This window comes from Aquarana catesbeiana, linkage group LG04, assembly GCF_042186555.1.
Source record: "Aquarana catesbeiana isolate 2022-GZ linkage group LG04, ASM4218655v1, whole genome shotgun sequence".
Lineage (NCBI taxonomy): Eukaryota > Metazoa > Chordata > Amphibia > Anura > Ranidae > Aquarana > Aquarana catesbeiana.
The window spans coordinates 106,766,784-106,794,640 of NC_133327.1; the positions used below are offsets into that span (position 1 = coordinate 106,766,784).

At 43.2% G+C, this 27,857-nt stretch overlaps 1 protein-coding gene across 1 annotated transcript in view; it reads right to left on the bottom strand.

Moving 5' to 3' along the window:
* The window catches only part of TRAPPC12 (trafficking protein particle complex subunit 12), a 184,641-nt gene that overhangs the window by 134,353 nt on the left and 22,431 nt on the right, over positions 1-27,857 (bottom strand). Inside the window, exons 4-5 of the mRNA XM_073625427.1 lie at positions 10,369-10,482; positions 7,659-7,797 (exon numbers count right to left, since the gene is read on the bottom strand). Coding sequence (XP_073481528.1) covers positions 7,659-7,797; positions 10,369-10,482 — 253 coding nt within the window. The remainder of the gene's footprint in view (positions 1-7,658; positions 7,798-10,368; positions 10,483-27,857) is intronic.

A 27,857-nucleotide genomic window follows, 5' to 3' on the forward strand; every position in this document is an offset into this window, starting at 1 on the left:
CAGGACCTTACAATCACTATATCTGGTCTCCCACAGTACATCGAACATTAAAATGCAATAGTTTTAGTAAATATAAACTGCTAAATACCTTTTCTCATTAGCAGATTAGCAGTATATAGTAGTCTTGTGACTTCTCTCAGTGTCTGGTTAAAACTTGTAGGAGGAGTTTCCATTCTCCCCTGACCTATCAGGCTGCAGGACCCCTGACCCTCTGTCTGGACAGTGCTGGTTGGCCCTGTGCTGATCACATGCACTCTTCTCAAGAAAAAAAAAAAAAAAACTTTCTAGCAATACACATCAAACTGAGCATGTGCAGCTTGTCCCCAAGGCTCTGTTCTATCAGGAGATGGATTGGGGGCAGTGGAAAAAGGGGAGGAACAGAGAGGACAGGATCAAGCAGCCTTTTTACACAATGTGGATGATTAACCCTTTAGGTTCCACAGTGAGTATAACAAGCATGCTTTACTGCATATACACACTGATATTACTGTTGTTAGTTTAGTAACACTTTAAGCACCCATACAATAGTTTCTAGGGCATGAGGTTCTGGCTAATCTATAGAAGATTCTGGCTTAAAAGACCCATTTACAAATTTTCTTTGTGTTGAAATGGCACCCCAATGCACCAAAGTAATTCAGCTCCACAGCACGTACAGTTGTGGTGTACTGCTTTGCCAAAAATGGTGCATGTCAGTTTTTATCAGATGTTTTGGTGCACTTTTAACCCATTCAATTGAATGGTCTTCGAACAGCTTACGAACGGGACGGCTGGCACATTCGACTGAACCTTTTCGACGGCGGGCACATTCGACGGACCCTTTTTCGAAGGCGGGCACATTCGACGGAACATTGGAAAACTACATATCTGCCGTTCTGCCCATGCTGTTCCGACTTATGAACATATTTCGACTTAACAACAAACCTACAGTCCCTAACCCATTTGTAACTCGGGGACTACCTGTACAATGTTAATGACGCCCCCAGATCGGTTCACAGATCGCAGTGCGAAATGTTGATTCGGACAGTAATCGGATCGTATGGATGAAAACAACCATGCGATCCGATTCCAGTGCGGGAAAAAAAAAAAAGTCCCTTCACCTTTTTTTTGCGAATCCAATGCGATTTCAGCCATACAACTGAACTCGAACTGCACAGACATCGCATGTGATCGGTGCGAATCACATGCAATGTCTGACATCACACAAGTGTGAACCTAAGCTCAAAGTGGAAATCCAAGCAGATGTACTGAAAAAATAAAAATTTATAGCAGCAGTGCAGCTTTTTAAAAAAAAAAAAAAAAATGAAAATTTATTTTACACAATATACACAGGCAGCTTACCAACCCATAATATGAGCCTCTAGTAAGGCTCTATTCACATATATGCAAATTGGATGCGTTTTGAACCACATCTGCTTCACATGACATGTGAATCAAACCGGTATAGAGCCAGTTCACATATGTGCGGTGCAGCGGCAGTGCAAATTTAAAAAAAGAGTCTTGTGCGTTTTGTGAGTACTGCAGTACTGCAGTGCGGATCAGATGAGAATTCCAAGCACATCTGAATTGCACATCGGATCGGTTTTGAACACGAATTTGAGCCGAAAAAAAAAAAAGTGTGTTGTCCCCTGCCCCAATCCATAGCAGGCCCTTTCATGTCTGGTACTGATTTTGTATTGCCTGCAATGTTTTTTTTTTTTTTTTTTTTACAGTCAGCTGACCGCTGAGGATTCATCCATTGTTAAAGTGGTTAACCCCCAATGTAACTTTAAACCATCCTCTCTGTTTATATATGTAATGTCTCCCTGTGACTGTAAATTTATAAAAATAAAGTTTATAAATATAAATAAAAATAATGGTGTATATACCTTGTTTGTAGAGCGCTGATCTGCGATCATTGACACGCCACCTCTCTCAGCCTGACAGATGCAGTGGGCGGTGGCCGGGAAACCCCCACTGACGTCAGAGAGGCGGTGTGTCAATGAGTGCAGATCAGCGCTCTATAAACAAGGTATATACACCATTATTTTTATAAAGCACAGTCACAGGGGGCCATTACATTACAAAACAGAGGATTATATGAAAAAGAAAAAGTAATTTGAGCATCAGGATGGGAGGAGGCAGCGCGGACACAGGGCTCACAGTCAGGGAGTGGAGGGGGGAGAGCACATAGGAGACACAGAGCAGGGCTGCGGATGACGGAGACACGTACACTGACTCTGGTGTCAGAGCTAAGCAGCCATGATATATCGGAGTCAGCGCAGAGAGGGGAGGGTAGAAAGTGGCAGGGTCAGCCAGGTATTTCAGGTGTTACAGGGGGCCAAATAACACAGCACAAGCACTGTGCGGTATAACATGCTTTAAAGAAGCAGGAACTTAATTTTTTATCTTTTGGTTTAACAAAAGCTTTAAGGATGCAGACACTGGCTTAAACAATTTGCATCGGAACGGCATCTAAATCACACCTGAACCGCTGAACAGTTGCTTAGAAAATTTGCAGTAAAAAACAGATGGGAAATTCACACCAGACAAGTGTGAACCTAGCCTAATCCCTTCCAGAGTAGAGGGAGGGGAAGAGGCAATATTAGGAGCCAATCCAGCTGAGCTGCTTGCACATGCTCCGACAGGGAACATGCAGAGGGGAATAGGGAGAATGAACAAAGCTAATAGCTTATTACTGTGTAGATGCTCAATTTCTGCCCAATTAAAAGGCTGTAGCCAGGCAGATGACTTAAAAGTGGTTGCAAACCCTTACATTTACCCAGTGAAGGGACTGGGCCTCAGGTTATATAGAGATCAAACAAATCCTCCTATACAAGTTGTACCTGTTTACCTAAAGTATTAACTTCTTTACATCTGTTCAAAGTCCAGAATTTGAGAGCTGAAACTAAATACTGCAGAGCTCAGTAAATAGAGTTGATTGGGAGCTGATTGGGAGAGAAGGGACATCCCCCCCCCCACCTCACATAGGAACAGAGCTGAGGCTGCCAATCACAGGCTTTGTGCTGGAGATACTTGCCGTGTCACCTTTTTTCTCATGGTGTCAGGAAAACTTGTCAGAGGTGACATGCAGATAGCAGAGGAACAGGGCAGTCCGTCATGAATACTTAATTTCCCTGAAAATGTCTACTTACAAGCTTAATTCTCACGCTCAAAAGTCTGTGCCAAAGATTTGCATTAAAGGGGGCCGACTTATGCAATAGTATAGGGATTGGAGATGTAGCCAATCCTTAACCAGGAATAGGGAGGCCCACCAATCAGAACCACGCCAACCAATGAGGCACAGATTAGATGGGAAAGAACACACACTCTCTGGTAGAGCAGTCACGTGAATGGAACCTTTGTAGGCCACAGCCTAGTAACTTTGGAAATGTCTGCCTTGTACTTATAACTAAATATGTTTGTCTTATGTCTTTTATGTCCTACTTTTTGTAGATTAATGTTTTGAAGAATATACTCTGTATTCTTTTAATTTTAACCCAAGATTTTCTTCCTTTGTATAGGCTATAGACAGATTGCAGTATATTAGTCTAGGCCTCCTTACTATATACCAATACATTTTTGGTATTGTGTTAAAGCTTTCACTCATGGTCAAAGAACTCTCATTAACCCAAATAATATCTGAGAGATATTAAATCTCAAATATAAGTTACAGGTAACACTCTGTTTGATCTGAATATTACCATGGTGCTGCACATGATCAATAATGACACCAGCCATGTATTGGCTTGACAGTTTGGTTGAGAGCACAAGCAACTGTGACAGTTATCATTCACAGCACGCCTTGGGAAACAGTTAAATCAATGGGTTTAGTTGCCCTTTAAAAAGGTAAAGTTCTCCTTAAAAAATAAATAAATGCACACATTTTTGCAGGAGAAAAATTTTGATTTATTTTTTTCACAATAGTCAGCAAAGCATTGCACCCATTATCCATTGATCACTCCTGCATAATCTTTCTGCAGCTCACTACTTGTACCAAAGTACGGGGTTTTAGTGGGATAACTGAAAGAAGTATCAATAGACTCTGTCAGTGTTGTGATCACCACACTTCTATTCCATTGAGAACTACAAAGTCAGTCTGCCGTGGTGGCAGGCAGGAATTGTAGTTCAATTATTCACAGAGTCCCACACAGCTGCAGGGGAGAAGAATCCCCACACTGTCATGGGGAGAGGGGGTTCTGCAATTTTACACCCTAAAAACATCTGCAACATGTAACATATTGCAAAAGGTGGAATTACCCTTCAACTAAGGTCTTGTTTACAAGTGCAGTTGTGGCCTTTAAAGTGGTAGTAAACCGCTGGGCGATTTGTTTTTCTGACCGGAAAGGTAATGTCATAATGTGCTAGTATGCATCGCGTACTAGCACATTATGTAAAACTTAAGCAAAGCCTTCCAGCAATGCAAAAACAAAGCCTTCCAGCGATGCGCTGTCCCGCTGGGGGCTGCTTCCATCTTCACCCGGCTTCCTTATTTCTGGGTCCGCGGCCGAGTGACTGGCCGGAGGCCCGATGACGTCACTCTCATGCATGCATGGGGGAGCCACAGTTTACAACACAGGTGGCTGTTCCTTCAGAGCGCATGCATCGGTGATGTCATTGGCTGCATATACAGTAAATATCTGCTAAACAGTGCACATTTAGGAAATATTTACAATATCTATAGGTAAGTCTTATTATAGGCTTACCTATAGGTACAAGTCAGAGATAGGAGTTTACTCCCACTTTAAAAAGCCGTAAAGAGGGTGGGCTTTAACATACATGCCGCACATATGCATCCATGAGTGGCAGAGCTTTCTGTGCCGACAGTGCGCTCACAAATCTAGGTCTCTGCTAGTTCTGCTGACAGCTCACATCCTGTAAGACAGGTCATACTTGGTGGGGATCTGTTGCAGTTTTCTGCATTTTCTCTGTTAATTCAGGGAAGACCTGCACTAATTTCCATTTCACTCTGAAATAAAAACTGGCACATATAGACCTGAAACAGGTTTATTTGCTCAGTTAAATGTGGTGCATGCGACTTCTGATAATTTATACATTTTAATAGTGTATGAAGCTTAGTCCATTCCTTGGAATGATTGGTAGCGAAAGACCAGCTCTTGATCATGTGACCACTGTGACAAAAAAACAAAACGTACTTCTCTTTTAACAGGTTCTTTACACTGAGGGGAGAAGGATTGGACGACCACATGCCTTCTGTGATTGGCTGTCACAGCGGTTTAGACATTAATGGCTGTGTTGAGTTATTTTGAGGGGACAGCAAATTTACACTGTTATACAAGCTGTACACTCACTACTTGTAGCAAAGTGTCATTTCTTCAGTGTTGTCACATAAAAAGATATAATAAAATATTTACAAAAATGTGAGGGGTGTACTCACTTTTGTGAGATACTGTATGTGTATTTCACCTATGTATTTAGCTGTTTGCTTGAAGTTCAGCTTTAAATATTCTGTTTAATGTATGGGGTCTCAACCTTAAATTAATCTTGGGCCGCATATCAGCATTATACTTGCCCTCAAAAGGGACGGTTGTATCTGTAAGACTATATAGTTGTCTTTATCCAGGGCTTATTTTTTCCTCAGAGAATAGGTGCAGGAACTCAACACCCAACAACCGAACTGCATCGAATGGTGGCTGTGGCCAAATTGCACAGTGGCCAAAATCCTAAATTGGGAGGATCTTGAAAAGGGGCAATAAATACCAGAGGTGCGCTGCGCACTCAGAGCAGAGCTCAGGGGTGCGCTGCGTACTGAAAGCAGAGCTCAGGGGTGCGCTGCGTACTGAAAGCAGAGCTCAGGGGTGCGCTGCGTACTGAAAGCAGAGCTCAGGGGTGCGCTGCGTACTGAAAGCAGAGCTCAGGGGTGCGCTGCGTACTGAAAGCAGAGCTCAGGGGTGCGCTGCGTACTGAAAGCAGAGCTCAGGGGTGCGCTGCGTACTGAAAGCAGAGCTCAGGGGTGCGCTGCGTACTGAAAGCAGAGCTCAGGGGTGCGCTGCGTACTGAAAGCAGAGCTCAGGGGTGCGCTGCGTACTGAAAGCAGAGCTCAGGGGTGCGCTGCGTGCTGAAAGCAGAGCTCAGGGGTGCGCTGCGTACTGAAAGCAGAGCTCAGGGGTGCGCTGCGTACTGAAAGCAGAGCTCAGGGGTGCGCTGCGTACTGAAAGCAGAGCTCAGGGGTGCGCTGCGTACTGAAAGCAGAGCTCAGGGGTGCGCTGCGTACTGAAAGCAGAGCTCAGGGGTGCGCTGCGTACTGAAAGCAGAGTTCAGGGGTGCACTGCGTACTGAAAGCAGAGTTCAGGGTAGGGCTGGGCGAAAAAAAAAAAACTCGATTCGAATCGAGTTTTTTTTTTCTTGGACACCGTGCCGGTCCTGAGGAGCTGCGGGCAGGAATATATAGGTGAGGCTGCTGCTTCGGCCTAGTTCGTGGCGTCCGGCCTCGCAGACTAGGCTGAAGCCGCGGCCTCGCCTAAAGACTCCTGCTCACAGCTCCTCAGGACCGACGCGGTGAAAAAAAAAAAAAAAAAAAAAATATCGAAAAAAAAAATCAATTTGCTTACCTTTTGAATCGGTTTGACTTCTCAACTCGATTCAAGCTTTAAATAGGTTTTTTCCCCAGCCCTAGTTCAGGGGTGCGCTGCGTACATAGTGCAGAGTACAGGGGTGCGCTGCGTACATAGTGCAGAGTACAGGGGAGCGCTGCGTACATAGTGCAGAGTACAGGGGAGCGCTGCGTACATAGTGCAGAGTACAGGGGAGCGCTGCGTACATAGTGCAGAGTACAGGGGAGCGCTGCGTACATAGTGCAGAGTACAGGGGAGCGCTGCGTACATAGTGCAGAGTACAGGGGAGCGCTGCGTACATAGTGCAGAGTACAGGGGAGCGCTGCGTACATAGTGCAGAGTACAGGGGAGCGCTGCGTACATAGTGCAGAGTACAGGGGAGCGCTGCGTACATAGTGCAGAGTACAGGGGAGCGCTGCATACTCAGAGCAGAGTACAGGGGAGCGCTGCATACTCAGAGCAGAGTTCAGGGGAGCGCTGCATACTCAGAGCAGAGTTCAGGGGAGCGCTGCATACTCAGAGCAGAGTTCAGGGGAGCGCTGCATACTCAGAGCAGAGTTCAGGGGAGCGCTGCATACTCAGAGCAGAGTTCAGGGGAGCGCTGCATACTCAGAGCAGAGTTCAGGGGAGCGCTGCATACTCAGAGCAGAGTTCAGGGGTGTGCTATGTGCTGAGTGCATTTTGAGGAGTACGGTACATACAGAGTGTAGGGTTTAGGGGTGCGCTATGCACAGTGTGCGGGGTTCAGCTCTTTCACAGGCTGTCCACATCTCACTGCCCCCCTCCTCGGCTCTGACCTCTGCACCTCTTTCCTCTTATCACCCACATCTCACTCCACAGCCCTCAGAAGAAGGCTTTTGTGTTTACAAGTGACAGCGGAGAGCAAGAGCCAGAGATGGCGGAGCAGAATTCTGACACGTTACTGCTGAAAAAAAAAAAAAGCCCTGGGTGCAACGGCCACATGAAATAGCCTGGTGGGCTGGATTCGGGCCGCGGGTCTTGTGTTTGACACATGTGGTTTAATGGATTGTACAGCTTCTAATATATTACCCAAAACAGTAAAAATCATGCATAAACATAACATATGGGGAGATATTGTCAGCTTACCTCTGCGTCCCGGATAAACATGTGGGTAATATTCATAGTAGAGGTCAGGCTGGTCTAGTTTTTTAAAAGCTTCAAACTCCATTTCGGCATTTTGAAAAAGGCCTAGCTTCACCAACAAAGACAGCCGCAGGAACCAGAGCTAGAGCACACAACAAACAGGGTTATTGCTTTGTTAGTTTCCTCTAATAGCCCACATCTGAAGTGAGCCTATCACTAACATTATACGGTATATCTTATAGGGCGTACACACGGTCGGACTTTGTTCGGACATTCCGACAACAAAATCCTAGGATTTTTTCCGACGGATGTTGGCTCAAACTTGTTTTGTCTACACACGGTCGCACAAAGTTGTCGGAAAATCCGATCGTTCTAAACGCGGTGACGTAAAACACGTACGTCGTGACTATAAGCGGGGCAGTGGCCAATAGCTTTCATCTCTTTATTTATTCTGAGCATGCGTGGCACTTTGTCCGTCGGATTTGTGTACACACGATCGGAATTTCCGACAACGGATTTTGTTGTCGGAAAATTTTATCTCCTGCTCTCCAACTTTGTATGTCGGAAAATTCGATGGAAAAAGTCCGATGGAGCCCACACACGGTCGGAATTTCCGACAACACGCTCCGATCGGACATTTTCCATCGGAAAATCCAACCGTGTGTACGGGGCATAATACACACTGGAATATAGGACAGAAAAGAAGACTTTTACCTGCAGCCTCTACTATAGTTATCCACAGATACATGCAAGGTCTGTTTATCTAATTACCTAAATCCAATGCTTTGTTATTTATCTTAGCTAAAAGCCCAGCTACACACAAAAAAAATGTTTTTTTGAAGTTTTGGGTAATGTAGGGAAAGATTTACATCTCTGTCAAGTTTGATTGCTGTCAGTGTCTTTGCTGAGGAATTTCTCTCACTTCTGGTCCCTGTTAACTGGACAAGATGTGGAGTGGAGAAGGGTTAGAACCTCTGCCAGGTGCTTATTGTATGAAAATCTGCACAGGTAGGCAGTGAGCATTATGGCTCCTTTCACACTGATGGGCAGGGTTTATGTACAATTTTACTGTCCCCCCCTGACTGCCCACCTACAAGCTGACCTGAGGCATAGCTGTATGATCATTTTAAATGCCACTTGCTGGTAAGTTCATGCTCTAATGTAAATAGAGCCATGTCACAACCACAAGCCAAAGGCTTGGCTTTGAAAGAAAATGTGGTGCTTTTATTTATCTTTACTAGTAATGATGGCGATCAGCAACTTATAGTTGGCCTTTTTTTACTGCGACAGACATTCTGACACTAACTGACACCTTTTGGAGATCAGTGACACTAATACAGTGATCAGTGCTAAACAAATATGCACTGCCACTGTACTAATGACATTGGCTGGAAAGGGGTTAACATCAGGGAAGATCAAAGGGTTAAAGGTTAACAGTGTGCCTAGACAGTGTTTAGGTCAGAACAGCGATCTGCCTTGTTTAAATAGGAAGATCGCCATTCTGCCTCTCTGCCGAACAATTGGTGGGTGCCAGCGGACATTGGGTACCGTGCACCTGCCGATCGGCTTCCACATTTGGCACCGGAGGGGGGAGCGGATACCTGTCTTTGACAGGTATCCTGTCCCCACTTCCGGGAATCCAGGCCGTGGCGCATTACATCAGCAGCTCGGCTCCCTACTCCTCCCTCCCCTGCTGCCAGTCTAGTAGGAGAAAACAGAGGTGCCTCGCGCATGCGCGGTAGGGACCCAGGGTGAAGCCATAATGCTTCGCTGCAGAGCTCCCTTACCCACAATGGCGGCGGCAGCACCCGACAGCTGATGGAAACATCAGCTGCGGTGCCGACACCGCTGGACTCAGGACAGGTAGGTGTCCTATTATTAAAAGTCAGCAGCTGCAGTATCTGCAGCTGCTGCCTTTTAATTTTTGCAGGGGTGGGCGGACCTCCACTTTAATGGGGCAACGGCATCAATGAAAACTGACATTCTAATCTCTCTCCACTCTATCCAAAACACAAATCTCTCTCTCTCTCGCTCTCCTTTAGCTATACTTTAACCACTTCCCGACAAGCTGCCGCCATACTGCGGCAGGTTAGCTTTATTGCGCGAATCGTCGTAGCTGTACGTCGGTTCGTGTAACAGATACAGTGGGCACGTGCCCGCCTCTCCAGAGCCGATGCGTGTGAGAAAATAGAGAGAGATCGTCTGTTCCTAGTTATCAGGCACAGCGATCTCTCCTCCTCCAGTCAGTCCACTCCCCCCTACAGTGTGTTCTTTTGGTCCTGCAGGTGTATCTGTCCACCCAGTGCTTCTATCCTGGTCTGAGGTTACCTGTTGTGAGACTGTCCATCGGAAGCCCTTACTATGTAACAAGCCTGATTTTAAACTGCCACAACGTGAGTTGCTATTAGTCTTTTCACCACAATAAATCTTTAAATATACTACACTCAAATTATGCCCTGTTCTTATTGGACTGCCAATATAATCTACAGCTTAACCCAGGAGATTGCTAGACTGCGAATGAAAAATGGAGATGTAAAAGGAGAACTCTGAGCATGTCTCAGCTAGGGCCAGCAGTTTTAAAAGTATATTTTCTTAACAATTCGCTGAACACGATGGGCAGTGGGAGGTCTGAATTTAGAAAGTGTACTTGAAGGTATATTTATTAAGGCACTCAGAGATGTGATGTATAACACATCTTGAGCAGAAAACTCACCTGTAAAGAGTCTGTGGTGTGATTGGTTGGCTGACCACTCTTCCCATAACCTTGTCCATGGGCTGTCAGAAGCCGTCCACTCAGGTCAACTGCTGCCCGCCAGTTCTTGCTGTTCTGTTGGAAAAAAACAGGTGAAGGTAACTAACAAATGGTGCCAATAAAGTGCTCGGCCGCTTTAATATGCTTGCTTTCTCAATCCAGCCATCAGTAATGATGACAAGGTCAGTAAAGATGGCCAGAGAAGCTGGAGATGTCATTTGTCAAAGCAGTACGTATAATTAGGTACTAAGTGAAGCCAAGCATGAGACTCTCGTTTATGACAAAACAAAAAAACACTTAAAATATTACAAACAATCAAATCAAGCTTCCTTTGCAGGGATTTGAACAGCACACAATCTACTGTGGGTTAAAATGTGCACACACTGTGTGTATAATAGTCAACTTTTTGCTTCTTGCGGTTGCTGTCTGAAAGCTTTGAAGTTATTGAGAGAAAGAAGAAACCTAAGAACGCTTTAAAAATTTTTAGTGGATTTTAAAATTTGTAACTTGAAACACACAAAGCATAGTATATAACAGAACAATCCCCTCACCTAATCCTTCCCTAATAAATATTAAAAGAGAAGTCGATTTTTCAAACCAAGTTACATCAATATTTAGGGTACAATATGAATCACAGTCAAAATCTGGGGGGCATCTACTCCCCACAGACCCATATAATTTTTTATTCTATTTTTTATATTGGCACAGCTGTATGTGGAACAGGGATCTGTGAATGAAAAATCCCATCAACCACCACTGCAGAGAGACTTGAGGTTCCCAATGAAGCACATTACTACACTTGTAGTGCATTAATTCCTCCAGTCCCATAACTGAAGGGAGGTACCTCAGTATGAACCTCTGGGTAAAGAATTGATTAGCATGAGTCAGAGCATTTCACCCGCGATCCAATGATCGCAGTTGCAATGCTTTGCAGGCTTATATAAAATAAATACACGTTAATTTAGTAAATCAATATGGGTGCATTAATTTTTTTTTTTTTCAAAAGCTGGAATTAGTCTTTAAAATACAAGTATAGGAATTAAAAAAAATAAACATTTATACTCACCTAGGGGGATGCAGCATTTGTCCCCCGCTTCCTCTAATACCAAGAAACGAACAATCAGTTCTAGGTCTTCAGTGAGCAGAAAAGCCCTCTGCTCTGCCCCTCCAGCGCTCACTGGAGATCTTGGCTACAGAAGGGGTAGGAGCGGCTGGTTCAGGCTCTCAGCGGCACGCTGGGAGTCTGAGCCAACTGCTGGTCAGGCATCTGGGTGGAACCCCAACATTAAAGTTGAGATCATTCCAGATTCTGGAGTGGCTGAGTGACGTCAGCCAACAGCGAACTTTAGCCCACTGTTGGCTGAATATAGGTCACAGGAGTATAGAACCAAAAAGCACTCCTGTGACCCATAGTGGAAGTATGGCCAAAAGAGCTTTGGCCATACTTCTCCTTAATCTTTTCATAGGGAAATGTGAATATCATTCCAGAATACAAACAGCCCTGGAATATATAGAAGAATGTTTAGTTCTTTCCGCAGATTTTCTATTGGATTCAAGTCAGGTGATTGGCTGGGCCACTCTAGCAGCTTTATTTTCTCTTTCTTTCTCTCTTTGAAACCAATTGAGTTTCCTTGGTTTTGTGTTTAGGAACAATTTGCTGAAATAAATATCCACCCTTGTTTCATCTTCATCATCCTGGTAGATTGCATTAGATTTTTATCAAAAATGTCGGTACATTTTTCCATTCATCCTTCTTTCAATGATAGGAAGTTTACCAGTACCGTATGCTGAAAAACAGCCCCACATCATGATGTTCCCACCACCAAACTTCACTGTTGGTATGATATTTAGTGCCATTTGATCTCCAAACATGGTTTGTATTATGGCATCCAAAGAGTTACATTTTGGTCTCATCTGACCAGACTATATTGTCCCAGTATTTCACAGGCTTGTCTAAATGTTCTGCAGCAAACATTAAATGAGCTTCAGCACGCTTTTTTTTCAGCAACGGAGTCTTGCATGATTAACATGCATACAGGTCATGGCAGTTGAGTGCATTACTTATTGTTTTCTTTAAAACAATTGTACATGCTAATTCCAGGTCTTTCTGAAGCCCTCCACACATGGTCCTTGGCTCTTGGACAACTCTTCTGATAATTTTTTTCACTCCTCTGTTAGAAATCTTGCGGGGGATCACCTAGTCGTGGCTGATTTATGGTGAAATAATGACCTTTCCAATTCCGGATTATGATCCCAGCAGTGCTCACTGGAACATTCAGAAGTTTAGAGAACATTCAGAAGTTTAGAAATCCTTCTGTAGCCAATGCCATCAGTATGTTTTGCAACAATAAGGTTGCAAAGGTCTTGAAAGAGGTCTTTGCTTTTACCCATCATGAGATGTTTGTGTGACACCTTTTTGTAGGCCATCAGTTGAGACTGAACCAGCTGATATTAATTTGCACTGACAAGGGGGAAGGATTGCTTTCTAATTACTGATAGATTTCAGCTGGGGTCTTGGCTTTCAATGCCTTTTGGCGTCTCCATTTTTTTCATGTGTTCAGTACTTTTTCCCTGTGTCATTCCATTGTATTACACAAAACTTAATTTCTGAACTTATTCGTTTTGGTTTCTTTGTATGTGCAGATTGCATGGCTTGTTATTGACACGTGGCAAATATTTTGACCCTCACATTTTTGTAAATATTTTATTATATCTTTTCATGTGACAAAACTGAAGAAAAACACGACTTTGCTATAATGTAAAGTAGTGAGTGTACAGCTTGTATAACAGTGTAAATTTGCTGTCCCCTCAAAATAACTCAACACACAGCCATTCATTTCTAAACTGCTGGCAACAAAACTGAGTACATCCCTAAGTGAAAATGTCCAAATTGGGCCCAATTAGCCATTTTCCCTCCCCGGCATCATATGACTCGTTAGTGTTACAAGATCTCAGGTGTGAATGGGGAGTAGGTATGTTAAATTTGGTGTCATCACTCTAAGACCCCTTTCACACTGAGGCACTTTTGCAGGCGCTACAGCGTTAAAAATAGCACCTGCAAAGCGCCCTGAAACAGCGGCTCCATTCACTCCAGTGTAAAAGCCCAAAGGGCTTTCACACTGGAGCGGTGCGCTGGCAGGGCATCAGAAGAAGTCCTGCCAGCAGCTTCTTTGGAGCGCATTAAGAGCGGCCAAATAGTTCAGGCAAAAATGGCGGTAAAGCGCCACTAAAAATAACGGAGTTTTACCATCGACGCCCGGGGCGGCTCAGTGTAAAAGAGCTCTAGCTCTCTCATACTGGTCACTGGAAGTTCAACATGGCACCTCATGGCAAAGGACTCTCTGAGGATCTGAAAAAAAAGAATTGTTGCTCTACATAAAGGTGGCCTAGGCTATAAGAAGATTGCCAAGACCCTGAAACTGAGCTGCAGCACGGTGGCTAAGATCATAAAGAGGTTTAACAGGACAGGTTCAACTCAGAACAGGCCTTGTCATGGTCGACCAAAGAAGTTGAGTGCACATGCTCAGCGTCATATCCAGAGGTTGTCTTTGGTAAATGGACGTATGAGTGCTGCCAGCATTGCTGCAGAGTTTGAAGGGGTGGGGGGTCAGCCTGCTAGCGCTCAGACCATACGCTGCACACTGCATCAAATTGGAGAGTGTCTGAACAGCAATTTTCAAATCTTACTATACATTCTCAATCAGATTTAGGTTTGGACTTTGGCCCATTCTAACACATGAATATGCTTCGATCTAAACCATTTCACTGTAGCTCAGGCTGTATGTTTGGGGTCGTTGTAATGCTGGAAGGTGAACCTCCACTCCAGTTTCAAGTCTTTTGCAGACTCCAACAGATTGCCCTGTATTTGGCTCCATTTATCTTCCCATCAACTCTGACCAGCATCCCTGTCCCTGCTGAAGAAAAGCATCCCCACAACATGATGCTGCCACCACCATGTTTCACGGTGGGGATGGTGTATTCAGGGTGACGTGTAGTGTTAGTTTTCCACCACAGATAGCGTTTTGCTATTAGGCCAAAAAGTTCAATTTTGGTCTCATCTGACCAGAGCCCCCACATGACTTCTCACAAACTGCAAATGGGACTTCTTATGGCTTTCTTTCAACAATGGCTTTCTTTTTGCCACTCTGCCATAAAGGCCAGATTTGTGGAGTGCACGACTAATAGTTGTCCTGTGGACAGATTGTCCCATCTGAGCTGTGGATCTCTGTAGCTCCTCCAGAGTTACCATGGGCCTCTTGGCTGCTTCTCTGATTAAGGTTTATGTGGATGCCTATGGCTTGGTAGGTTTGCAGTTGTGCCATACGCTTTCCATTTTTGGATGATGGATTGAACAGTGCTCCATGAGGATGTTCAAAGCTTGGGATATTTTTTTTTTTATAACCCAACCCTGCTTTAAACTTACACAACTTTATCCCTGACCTGTCTGGTGTGTTCCTGTGTTTACTATTAAGGTGACTTCTGAAGGTAATTGGTTCCACTAGATTTTATAGTTCGGGGTATCAGAGTAAAAGTGGGCTGAATACAAATGCACGCCACACTTTTCAGATATTTGTAAAACATTTTGAAAACCATTTATCATTTTACTTCCACTTCATAATTATGTGCCACTTTGTGTTTTTTTTAGCAATCATATTTTATTAAGTAAATTATCTTTACACAAGTTCCACTCACAGCACACATAAATCATATTCCTTTATACATTTATACTTTTATGATTAACGCGTAGCTCAAATTCTTCCTTTAAAGCTACTCATATAAAACTAGATAAAAATGGGAAAGACAGGAAATAAATAAAAGAAGAAAATATATATATTTAGGTATTTTTTACCTATTCTTCCATATGGCTACTTTCTGCTGTCGAGTGAACCTCATGGACCGATGTCAGCCCCAAGAAAGGCAAAAGTAGGAAGTTAGAAAAGAAAACCACTTTGTGTTGGGCTATCGCATAAGAGCCCAACAAAATACCTTTACGTTTTTCGCTGCAACATGACAAAATGTGGAAAATGTCAAGGGATATGAATGCTTTTTCAAGGCAGTGTATTACATATACATACAAACAAAAGTGAGTACACCCCTCACGTTTGTAAATATTTTATTTCTTTTCATGTGACAACACTGAAGAAACGACACTTTGCTACAATGTAAAGTAGTGAGTGTACAGCTTGTATAACAGTGTAAATTTGCTATCCCCTTAAAATAATTCTACACACAGCTATTAATGTCTAAACCACTGGCAACAAAGTGAGTACACCCCCAAGTGAAAATGTCCAAATTGGGCCCAAAGTGTCAATATTGTGTGGCCACCATTATTTTTGAGCACTATCTTAACTCTCTTGGGCATGGAGTTCACCAGAGCTTCACAGTCCACTTCCACTCCTCCTTGACGACATCACGAAGCTGGTGGATGTTAGAGACCTTACGCTCCTCAACTTTCCATTTGAGGATGCCCCACAGTTGCTCAATAGGGTTTAGGTCTGGAGACATGTTTGGCCCGTCCATCACCTTTACCCTCAGCTTCTTTAGCAAGGCAATGGTCATCTTGAAGGCGTGTTTGGGGTCGTTATGTTGGAATACTGCTCTGCAGCCCAGTCTCCGAAGGGAGAGGATCATGCTCTGCTTCAGTATGTCACAGTACATGTTGGCATTCATGGTTCCCTCAATGAACTGTAGCTCCCCAGTGCCGGCAGTACTCATGCAGCCCCAGACCATGACATTCCCACCACCATGCTTAACTGTAGGCAAGACACACTTGTCTTTGTACTCCTCACCTGGTTGCCGCCACACACGCTTGACACCATCTGAACCAAATACGTTTATCTTGGTCTCATCAGACCACAGGGCATGGTTCCAGTAATACATGTCCTTAGTCTGCTTGTCTTCAGCAAACTGTTTGCAGGCTTTCTTGTGCATCATTCTTTAGAAGAGGCTTCCTTCTGGGACCACAGCCATGCAGACCAATTCGATGCAGTGTGCGGCATATGGTCTGAGCACTGACCGGCTGATTCCCCCCCCCCCCCCCCTTCAACCTCTGCAGCAATGCTGGCAACACTCATATATCTATTTCCCAAAGATAACGTCTGGATATGACGCCGAGCACATGCACTCAACTTCTTTGGTCAACCATGGCGAGGCCTGTTCTGAGCGGAACCTGTCCTGTTAAACCGCTGCATGGTCTTGGCCACCGTGCTGCAGCTCAGTTTCAGGGTCTTGACAATCTTCTTATAGCCTTGGCAATCTTTTTGTAAAGCAACAATTTTTTTTCTTTCAGATCCTCAGAGTGTTCTTTGCCATGAAGTGCCATGTTGAACTTCCAGTGACCAGTATTAGAGTGTGAGAGCGATAACAGCAAATTTAACACACCTGCTCCCTGTTGACACCTGAGACCTTGTAACACTAACGAGTCACATGACACATGGAGGGAGAATGGCTATTTGGGCCCAATTTGGACATTTTTACTTATTATTATTATTATACAGAATTTATATAGTGCCAACAGTTTACGTAGCGTTTTACAACTTGAGGGTAGACAGTACAAATACAATACACTTTAATACAGGAGGAATCATAGGGGCCCTGCTCCTTAGAGCTTACAATCTACGAAGGCAGGTCAAGAGATACAAGAGATAATAACTGTGGGCGATGTGCTGATTGAGTAGATAAGTGTACAGTTGTTAGGTGGGGGCCAGATAGGGTTCTCTGAAGAGATGAGTTTTCAGGGATCGTCTGAAAGTGGATAAAGTAGGAGAAAATTAGACAGAGTGGGGTAGAGCTGTCTTGTGAGGAGATAGATGGAGACAGCTGGGGGGTGGAGAGATAGATTTGGGCGTCATCAGCGTAGAGATGATATTTAAAGCCATGGGAGGCAATCAACTGACCCAGGGAGTTGATGTAGATACAGAAAAGGAGAGGTCCAAGAACAGAACCTTGGGGGACCCCAACAGAGAAAGAGAGAGGAGGCAGTAGAGTTGTAAGTGACACTGAAGGAGCGGTGGGATAGGCAGGGTGAGAACCAGCGAAGAGTATAGTCACAGAGACCAAATGAGTGGAGTTTATTGAGGAGGAGAGGGTGGTCCACTGTGTCAAAGGCAGCAGAGAGATCCAGGAGAAGTAGTACAGAATAGGGTCTGTTGGTTTTAGCCGTTAGTAGGTCATTTGAGAGTTTAAGGAGAGCAATTTTCATGGAGTGTACAAGGGCGAAATCTGTACTGAAGGTAATCAACAAGTTTATTCATGGTCAAATGGTCGCTCAGTCGGTTAGGGGTGTACTCACTTTTGTTGCAAGCGGTTTAGACAAGCTGTACACTCACTACTTTACATTGTAGCAAAGTGTCATTTCTGTGAGGGGTGTACTCACTTTTGTGAGATACTGTGTATGTATATATATATATATATATATATATATATATATATATATATATATATATATATATATATATATATATATATATATATATATATATATATATATACATACATACACACACACACACACACACACACACACACACAGTATATATATATATATATGAGAGATTTTCCCTCACTTCCTGTCTTGGGGACTGTCCTGGGTTCTCCCTAACTGCAGTAAAACGTGACAGGAGTTCTAATACTTCAACTCTCTATCAAAAACAAAAAAAGTTTTGGATTTAGATACACTTAAAGAAAAAAATAAAGAAATAAAATGTACCCTGCTCTACCCAAAACAACAATTGTGACAAGCAATTTCATACCAGGTAAAGTTACAAATTTACATTTACCTGTCAGCATAAATAAGATGCATAAAATATTAGTAAAATGTAGTTGTTTGGCACCAAAAAAGGAAAAGACGTTAGTGTTCATGTAAAAAGTCCTTATAAAATAGACAAACCTGAAGACAGAGTCTTAAAAAAAAAAAAAAAAGACAAAAAACACACAGGTGCTTAATATCATAGTGTAGAAAAAAAACTGAAAATAAAATACACATCTTTTCCACAAAAAAAAAAAAAAAAAAAAAAAAAAAAAAAAAAAGGCAGAAAATGAAAGAACTTTGATTTTACAGTACGCAGGAACTCAGCATTTTCCACAGACACCGCTAATGGTACCTGCGCGCCATTCCTCCCCAGAAACAAAGACTCAAAGGGGGCCATTAACGCTACATGTGACACCATTAAAGTGATTAAAACGTCCTCCTCCACCAGTTATGACATTCTTCTCCATCATAAATTACACTGCTACAGCACATTGGCACAGCTTTGGAAAATGCATTTATTAACCCCCGATAGGGATTCTTGTCTGCAGAAAAGGAGAGCACCGATCCTCTCCATTATAACATTAAAAGCTTTTTTATCAGTTGGCTTGAACTGCCCATTGCCTGCTCGGCTCCAACCCAACAATTGACCCTTTTATGTTTGACAGATACATCCGTGGGTGATTAGCAAGTGATCCTGCATAGAATTTTGCATCTAAAAGCTCTACAGAATGGATCTGGCTTCCTGGCTAACTGTATAAGCTAGTGGAGGTTACGGCTTTGCTTTTTTCCCTGATTTTAAAAGTATATTGTCTAACATCCATGGTGGAGGAATTTGGCAAGCAATGTTTTTGTTTTCTAGTGAACAGGCCACTCTACTAAGGGTTAATACACAGGCCATGTGTGTTCTACTTCGGACGTGTATTCAAGGCATTTTTGCAGCAGTGAATGGGGAAGTGCTCTCTTTTTATTATTTGTTGATCTTGCCATGCATTGCATTTCTTTCTCAATGCAAGGTTAAAAGGAATGTAATGTGAACACATCTCAAGCACATATAAGACGTTTTTCCTTGAAAAATCGAGTCCAATGCTTGCATCCGCTATTTTATGGTTAGTCATGTACAGCAAAAAGGGGGAAAAAAAAAAAAAAAAAATCTGGTATGAGGTCTGCCCATCAATGTTTGAATTACACATCCTCTGAGGTCTTACACATTGCTTTCCTTTACATTAGGTCAACTGTCAAATATGAAATCACAAGCTTTTTACTGCTACAATATAAACTAAATCCAAAACAGGTTTGATTTAAAGTGGTATTAAACCCAAAAGGAAACATTTATTATATTGCAGCTTACCAATCTTTAGATGTGATGGCTTTATTAGTTTGGTGATCCAGACAGTAATTCTGTTTTTCAAAAGAACAAACTCTCCAGCATGTATCAGGCTGGGTTCACACTTATGCAAATTGGATGCGGCTTCATAGAATGCATGAAGGTAAAAAAACATTGAGCCTTTACCCACTTAGGAGGGGGGGGGCACTTAAACTCCCTTCCTGCCCAGACCAATTTTCAGCTTTCAGCATTGTTACACAACATTGAACTCAAATGAAATTTTTATCATTTTTTTCACAAATAGAGCTTTCTTTTGCTGGTATTTAATTACTGCTGGGTTACTAGAAAAAAAAAAAAAAAGTTTCATAGTTTGTTATAAAGTTTTGAAAACAGGTAATTTTTCCTCCTTCATTGATGTGCGCTGATGAGGCTGCACTGATAGGCTGCACTGATAAGACAGCACCAATGAGCACTGATAGGTGGCACTGATGGGCCCTGGTAGGTGACACTGATAGGCAGCACTAATGAGGCACTGATGTGCATCTTTCGGCTATAGCGTGGGCGGCAAGTACCGTATTTATCGGCGTATAATACGCACTTTTTTCCCCTTAAAATCAGGGGAAAATAGTCGGTGCGTGTTATATGCCGATCCCCGCTAATTGTGCTCGATCGCCGCCGACATTCACATAGCGTGTAGTTTTAAATATGGTGCCGCGGAGTTCGGAGGGACTCGGCAGAGCTGAACGAGTGCCGCCGAAATCACAGTGACTGGGCGGAGCCGAGATACACATAGTCGAGTGTTCTCGGCTCTTTCCGACGCCGCTCACAGTCACGCCCAGTCCCGCCATTGGACCTGTGTTATGTCCATCATAGGGCGGGACTGTGAGCGGCACCGGAAAGAGCCGAGTACACTCGGCTATGTGTATCTCGGCGGCGTTCGTTCAGCTCCGCCGAGTCCCTCCGAACTCCGCGGCGCCATATTTAAAAAACTACATGCTATGTGTATGTCGGCGGCGATCTGTCCAAGCATGGACACTGGGGGCAAGGCTGCACTGACCACTGGGGCAAAGCTGCACTGACAAGGCTGCACTGACCACTGGGGCAAAGCTGCACTGACAAGGCTGCACTGACAAGGCTGCACTGGGGCAAAGCTGCACTGACATGGCTGCAATGGACACTGGGGCAAGGCTGCACTGACACTGAAAAGGCTGCAATGACACTAACAAGGCTGCAGATGGACACGATAAGGCTGCATTGATGGGCATTTTAATGTAAGTTTTTTTTTCCTTAAACTTCCCTCCTAAAAGTTTTTTTCCTTAAAATTCTCTCCTAAACTTGAGGTGCGTGTTATACGCCGATAAATATGGTAGTTAAGGTATAACTAAAGGCTAAATATTTTTTTTTTTTAGTTTTGGATATAGTGGAGAAGGATTAGAACACCTGTTAGTTTTTAATGCTGTTTGTGCCCCCATTAGGGAGATTCACCTTCTCTATTAGTCCTGTTGACCAATATTATTGAAGGTAAAGAAAATCACAAATTTTGGGTTGTCTATAAAAAAGTAATAGAGGGGAAATCTTCCAGGGACGTCTTTAGTTCTGGTGACCCAGGGGACCCCAAAGAATTCCTTTAATTTGCAGGATTTCCTCTCATGTCCTGTTCTGGCTATGGGACAGGGGGTAAATCTCCCCAATGGAACACAAAAAAATAAAAATAATCTGAAAGGGGTTATAACCCTCCCTTATTCTATCCAAAATGCCCATAGTTCTACCTGAAATATGCTAGTACTACACGTCCTCCCCCGAGACTGACCTTGTTGCTGTCCAATAGTGCCCCCTGGGCTCCTTCATTAAGAGTGGTGTCTCACTAATACAGGAGATAGGTTACTGGCCAGATCCCCAAGTGAAAATAGAGGGGGGAGGGGGAAAAAAACCTAAAAAAAAAAAAAAGAAAAACTGATGCAGCTATCACATCTAAGGATCAGTTAGCTGCAATATATTTCATTTTTGGTTTTGGATTTTTTTGGATGAATTTCATATTTCGATTGGTGGTTGAATCATCGGTTGGCTTCATATATCTTCCATAGGCACTTTCTCTCTTTATTTAAGTTTCTACCCTCCCCACCTGCTATTCAAATGGAGACTCGCTGTTTTATTTGGCTTTCCCAAATAATTTTATTATACATCAGCAAGACAAGGGAGGTTCACCTGATTGGCTTTTTTGCTGGCCCTGGAAGGGGAAGATATAAGAACTGTGGTGGGTATATCTCTGTTATCAAGAGATCCAAGAACCCAGACAGCAATTCATGCCAAATGAACCCACAGAAAACATAAAAAATTTCTGTTTACATGAAATTACAATTTCACAGTTTAACTTACGTGTAGCCAACAGACTGCATAGACTCCCTGAGATGCAACAACTAAGAACCATAGGTCTTTGCTGCAGAGAAACCCACATCTCCTTGTGGGGGCTCTTGCCAAAAAGTCTTAGGTTGTGGTCCTCAGGTTTGATATACTGGCGACAATTGATCTCCATGCAGATAACCCAAACCGAGGCAAAACAGAGGCCCGCAAGCAATTTTGGTCAGGGTGCCATTATAGCATAAGTAGGGGTCTAGACAGGCAATATATAAGCAAAGAGCAGAACCCAGAAGACAAGTTGGGGTTATAATCCACAAGAAAAGGAGATCAGAGAACCAATGTACCACAAAGGGCCAAAAGTAACAATTTTGGTAATTTACAATTTCAGTGATACAAAAATTATTAATATTTTCTGAGTGATAATATTACAGGCATGCAGCACATTTGCAGCATTCTCTTTTTTAACTAGCAGTTGCTCCAGGCAGATGCCTAGAAAGAATGGACCCTGCTAGGAAATGAAGACGTCGAGTCTGTCATGAGACTAGAGTATTGGCGGCTCTCTTTGGTTTCCCACATACTTTTTAATCTGTGCATTAGTTTTCCTCAACGGATGAGGATCAAACGAGATCTAATACAGAATATTGGCAGGTCAAACGTCAAAATACATATTTTACAATGTGGCAGATCAGGTTCAATTAGTTCACAAATGTGGTTTAATAACTTTATTTGATAAGCGAGATCTTCTTAGCCCGAATGATTAAAAATGACAGCAAGCCTAATAAGGCCAAACAGAGGAGTCAAAGTAGCACGCCAGATGTAATGACGGCTGTATTTCAATACACACTCAGGAAAATCTTGAAGCTGCCTCTGGATTATGAATGAGTGTATAAAACGCAGCGGGACTCTGTGCACACTAGACAAGACGAGAGGAAAAAAAAAAAAAATAGGGCGCAGAACAAATAAATGGATGATGTTTATTCACAGCAGTGAGCCTCACACTAATACAGTAAACATTGAATTCAGGTCACTGTATACCCAGATGCACTCACGACTCAAAGCAGCATTTTTAATATTTTATAGCTCGGTGTTTACTGAGAACAGACACAGCACATCCAGCTCTATATACTATACATCCAGCTCTATACATAGACGAACAAAAGCCAGAAACACATACTGCAGGTTACAAGTTCTTTGCTTTAATATTTTAGAATGATGATAATAATAATAATAATAAGGAGAACTAAGAGTACCAGTGGATTTAGAAGGACATTTATAGGATGAACAAGGCTGAAGGTACGCTACTATATTCTCTACCGTAGTTCCTTCTTGTGTAAACTAATGGTGAACACAAGGGAAATCCTTACCAAATGCATCAGGCACCTGAACTATGCAATATGCCGTGCTTCCAAGCTTGACACCTGCAAAACTGTGAAAGTGTCCAACAAAGACAAATACTTTGATGTGATGGACTAGACTACGGTGTTATTTTGTATGTTAATCCCCAAGTCTTTGTTAAAATAAAGGCAGCTCTCGCTGTAATGTTCACCCAATCACCAGTGCTGTCCTCCAGAGAAACAATTGCTCTACACCTCTTCTGAGCAGATGACATCAATGGTTATTCAACCTACTTCCTTGAACCCACAGTGTCTCCTTAGAGATCTGCCCTGGATTTACATGAAAATCCTGCAGAGAGTGAAGTTGAAACTGGACTTTAAACAATGATACCTTGCTAGCTTTGAATATACTCCAAACCCCATATGCTGATTTTTTTATTTTTTTTGCTATTTACCTCTGAATAAAGTGCCTACAAGTACTAGTATCGAGCCTTAAAGCGGGGTTCCACTAAAATTTTTAACTTAATCTTACCCCCTTCAGTTAATTGCATAGATGTTCAAATGCCGCACAAATTTTTTTTTATTGCTGTAATTACCTTTATATTGTACTTTATTGTGGCACTTCCTGTCTCTCCTCCCATGGGAGTAGGCGTGTTTACTGCCTTTCCCCGGCGCCGCAGTGTCTCCTGGGAGCTTAGTGTCAGGCTTCCCAAGATTCAGTGTGGGAACAATGATCATGCTTGTGAACAAGCTGTGAACGAACAGCATTCACCACATCCAGGAAATCAATGCTTGTGGGCTTCACATGCCCACAAGCAAGATGGAAACAGCCAGCATCACATTTTTAAAGTTATTCTTCCGTACGAAAACAGACAGAGGCGGAAATATTACACCCAAACTGTGAGTATTATTTTGGAATTAGCAAAGTGTCTCAGTGACCTAAAAAAAAAAAAAAAAAAAAAAAAAAAAAGGATTGGTCGCCGGACTCCCGCTTTAAGCCAACCATAGATGGATCAAATCTCAGCTTATTCAGCAGGGACTGGCCGAGAGTCGATCCATCTATAGGCAGGCTGTTTGTACCCAAGTCAACCTATAAACACCGAGCTATAAAATATTAAAAACGCTGCTCTGAGTCGTGAGTAACCAGCATGTCAGATTTTTAGCATGCGATTATTGCCAGTGGCTATAGCCACTAGCAGTAATCACAGCATTCTCTCGGCAGGGAAGGTTCCCTGATTCCTACGCCCCCGCCGGAAGAACACAATAGCACTGTGGGCAGTGTTAATGAGGGAATCGAGTGATTGTCTTGTGGTTGTTGCAGGAAAGACAATTGCATAACCTATGGCCTGCTTTACAGAGAAACAAACAGAGCTCAAAAGAGCCTTTGAGGAATTAGGCGGGCCATACACTGTGCAAATGTACTTCCTGCAACCACGGGTTGCAGGAAAGAAAATTTGCACGATTCCCCCATCAATAGAGACAGTGCTGACAGGGTAATCAGCAATTGTCTTTTCTGGCGGTGGGACAGGGGCAGGTGGTGGAAGCTGTCCCTGCCGGGAGAAGACAGTGATTATTGCTAGCGGCTATAGCATCCGTCAGGCTGGTTGTACCCAAGTTGATCGATCAACTTGGTACATTCAGCCTGCCCATTAACGGTTAGAATCTTGGCCAGTTCCAGCTGAACTAGCGGGGATTTGAACCATGTATGGCCATTGTTCTATCATATTACAGCTACCCGTTAGATCGCGTAACGGAAGTGATGTTCCGACCAAAAAATACTTACTGCGCATGCGCTATATGTTCCATGGCGCCATGAGTTCCAAACACTTCACGATCTGACGAGTAGCGATAATCTGATAGAACACCCATGTGGACATCTTACTACACCCAGCTACGTCTTAAAATTTCAGAGTCATTTTAGTAATAAAGTGAGCGTATATAAATAAATATAGTATATTGATATCTGTGATGCAGTTTGGGTGTTTCATTTTGAAAGCCTAAAGGTTTAGCGCTGAGCAGCGCGGGGTGTACCAACATGGCCTCTGCTACCTTCCTACTGCTGACGTCTAGCTTCTTTCAAAATGTAACAGCATCACAGATGTCAATATACTATATTTATTTACATACGCTCACTTTATTACTAAAATTACTCCGATTTTCAAGACGTAGCTGGGTGTAGTAACATGTCCGCATGGGTGTTCTATCATGTTACTGCTACCCATCAGATCATGAAAGATTTGGAACGCATAGCATGTTGAAACGCAAAGCGCATGCACAGGAAGAATGTTTTAGTCGTAATGTCACTTCCGTTACACGATCTGATGGGTAACAGTAATCTGATAGAGCACCAGCTTTAGGTCTAAAAAAGTTTAAAGTGTAAATAAAAAGCAAAACATTCTTTTCTTTAATTTTGGAGAGTGGGAAGGGATTAGAACACCTGTCAGTTTTTATTGCGGCCTGTGTCCCCCATTAGGAGGATTCACCCTCTCAATTTGTCCTGTTTACAGTTCTCATCAAAAGTGAAAGTAAAAGAAAATCTTGTGTTGATACAGAAACAATAATATTGGGGAAACCTTCCAATGGGGACATCAGTTCCGGTGACAACCTGGGATTCCCTCACGTTGGAGGGGTTTTCTTTCACTTCCTGTATTGGCTATGGGACAGAAAGTGAAGACAAAATTTCCCCAAAGGTTCAGAGGTGGCAAAAAAAAAAAAAAAATGGGACAGGGGTATAACCCTCGCTAATGTTGTCATAAACTTGGCAGGCTGCCTGTTTTTTTTTTGTTTGGTTTGTTTTTTTAGACAGCTGTGAATAGAGAATTCTGCATTGAATCGGAAAACAGAGTTAGGTACCTGGTAACTCTTTTTCTAAGAAGTCTTCCAGGGCAGCATCCGAGAGATAGGCTCCTCCTCCCTAAAACAGGAAACACATTAGTCCACCATTATAAATTTCACACTCTTACCTGTGTGCCTCAGTTATGTTAAAGCACCGAAGGAATTCCCTGTAAGCTGCAAGCTCCCCCTCTGTACCTGGTTTTTGTTGTTTCAAGGGTGGGAACTAGTGCTGCCCTGGAAGACTTCTTAGAAAAAGAGTTACCAGGTACCTAACTCTGTTTTCTCGAATCGTCTTCCAGGGCAGCATCCGAGAGGATATATCAAGCAATACTTACTAGGGTGGGGTTAGAGACTGGAGCACTTTACGACCAAATGCTTGGTCTTGGTCAGACAGCTGGTCTATGCGGTAGTGCTTAGCGAAAGTACTGAAGCTCGACCATGTCGCTGCCCTGCAGATCTGCTCCGGAGTTGCCCCTGCTTTCTCTGCGGCCGAGGTTGCCCAGGCTCTAGTTGAGTGCGCTCTGATTTCACTAGGTGGAGTGAGATTCTGTGCCTTATAGGTAATCTGTATGGCCATCCTTATCCATCTGCTGATGGTGCTTTTTGAAGCTTGTTTCCCTCTGTTGATTCCTGCATAGAGGATGAAGAGGGAGGTCGTTCTACGCCATTCTTTTGTTCTTTCGAGATACGCTATGAGCGTGTTCCTTACATCAAGTTTGCTGTAAATGTTTCTTTTCCTACTATCCATGGTTGTTGGAAGTGAGGGTATGACGATGTTTTGGGTTCTGTGAAATGTAGAAGAGACCTTGGGTAGAAAGGCCGGATCTGGAGAGAGAATTATCTTGTCCAGATGTATTAGACAGTATGGTTCTATTGAAGATAGAGCTTGGATCTCACTCACTCTTCTGGCGGATACTAAGGCCAGAAGGAGCGCAGTTTTTAACGTGAGGTTTTTGTCTGAGCTGTCCTCGATAGGTTCAAACGGAGGGGAAAGAAAGCCCTTAAGTACTGTGCCCATGTCCCAGGTGGGAGTTTTGTACAATTTGGCTGGTTTGGATCTTTTAAGAGCTATGAGGAATCGTCTTATCAGCGGGTCTTCCGCTAGTCTAGTATCCATGACCGAGGAAAGTGCTGCAACTTGTACTTTCAGGGTACTTGGTGATATGTTTTTGTCTGCACCATCTTGTAGGAAGTCCAAAACTATTGGAATTATCCCACCGTTGGAGATTGGTCTGTCTTCGTACCAAGAAACAAATTTTTTCCTTATTTTCTCATAGATGGCTCTCGTTACCGGCTTTCTGCTGTTTAAGATGGTGTTGATTACTCTGTCTGACAGGCCTTTGTTCTGGAGTTTTACCCTCTCAGTAACCAAGCCGAGAGCTTCAAGATTTTGTGGTTCGGATGGTTGACTGGGCCTTGTGACAGTAGATCCGGGCGGTCCGTCAGTGTCAGCTGAGGTTGTATGCTGAGATTTTTTAAATGACTGAACCATGCTCTCTGGGGCCAGTGTGGTGCTATTAGTATCACTGTTGTTTTCTCTGCCTTGATTTTTTGGATTACTTTTGGGATTATGGCAGTTGGAGGGAATGCATAGCACAGATGCCATTTCCAGTTTTGGTTGAAAGCATCCACCCCGCTGTTGCCATCTGTAGGGTCCAGGGAGAAAAATATCGGAGATTTTGCGTTCGCCCTGGAAGCAAATAGGTCTACTTCGGGTATTCCCCACTTCTGGGTGATTTGAGTGAAGGTTGTTTGGTTTAGCGACCATTCCGTGTGTTTTATCGTTTTCCGGCTCAGGAAATCTGCCACTGTATTGTCTGTTCCTTTTAGATGAAATACCGGATATCGA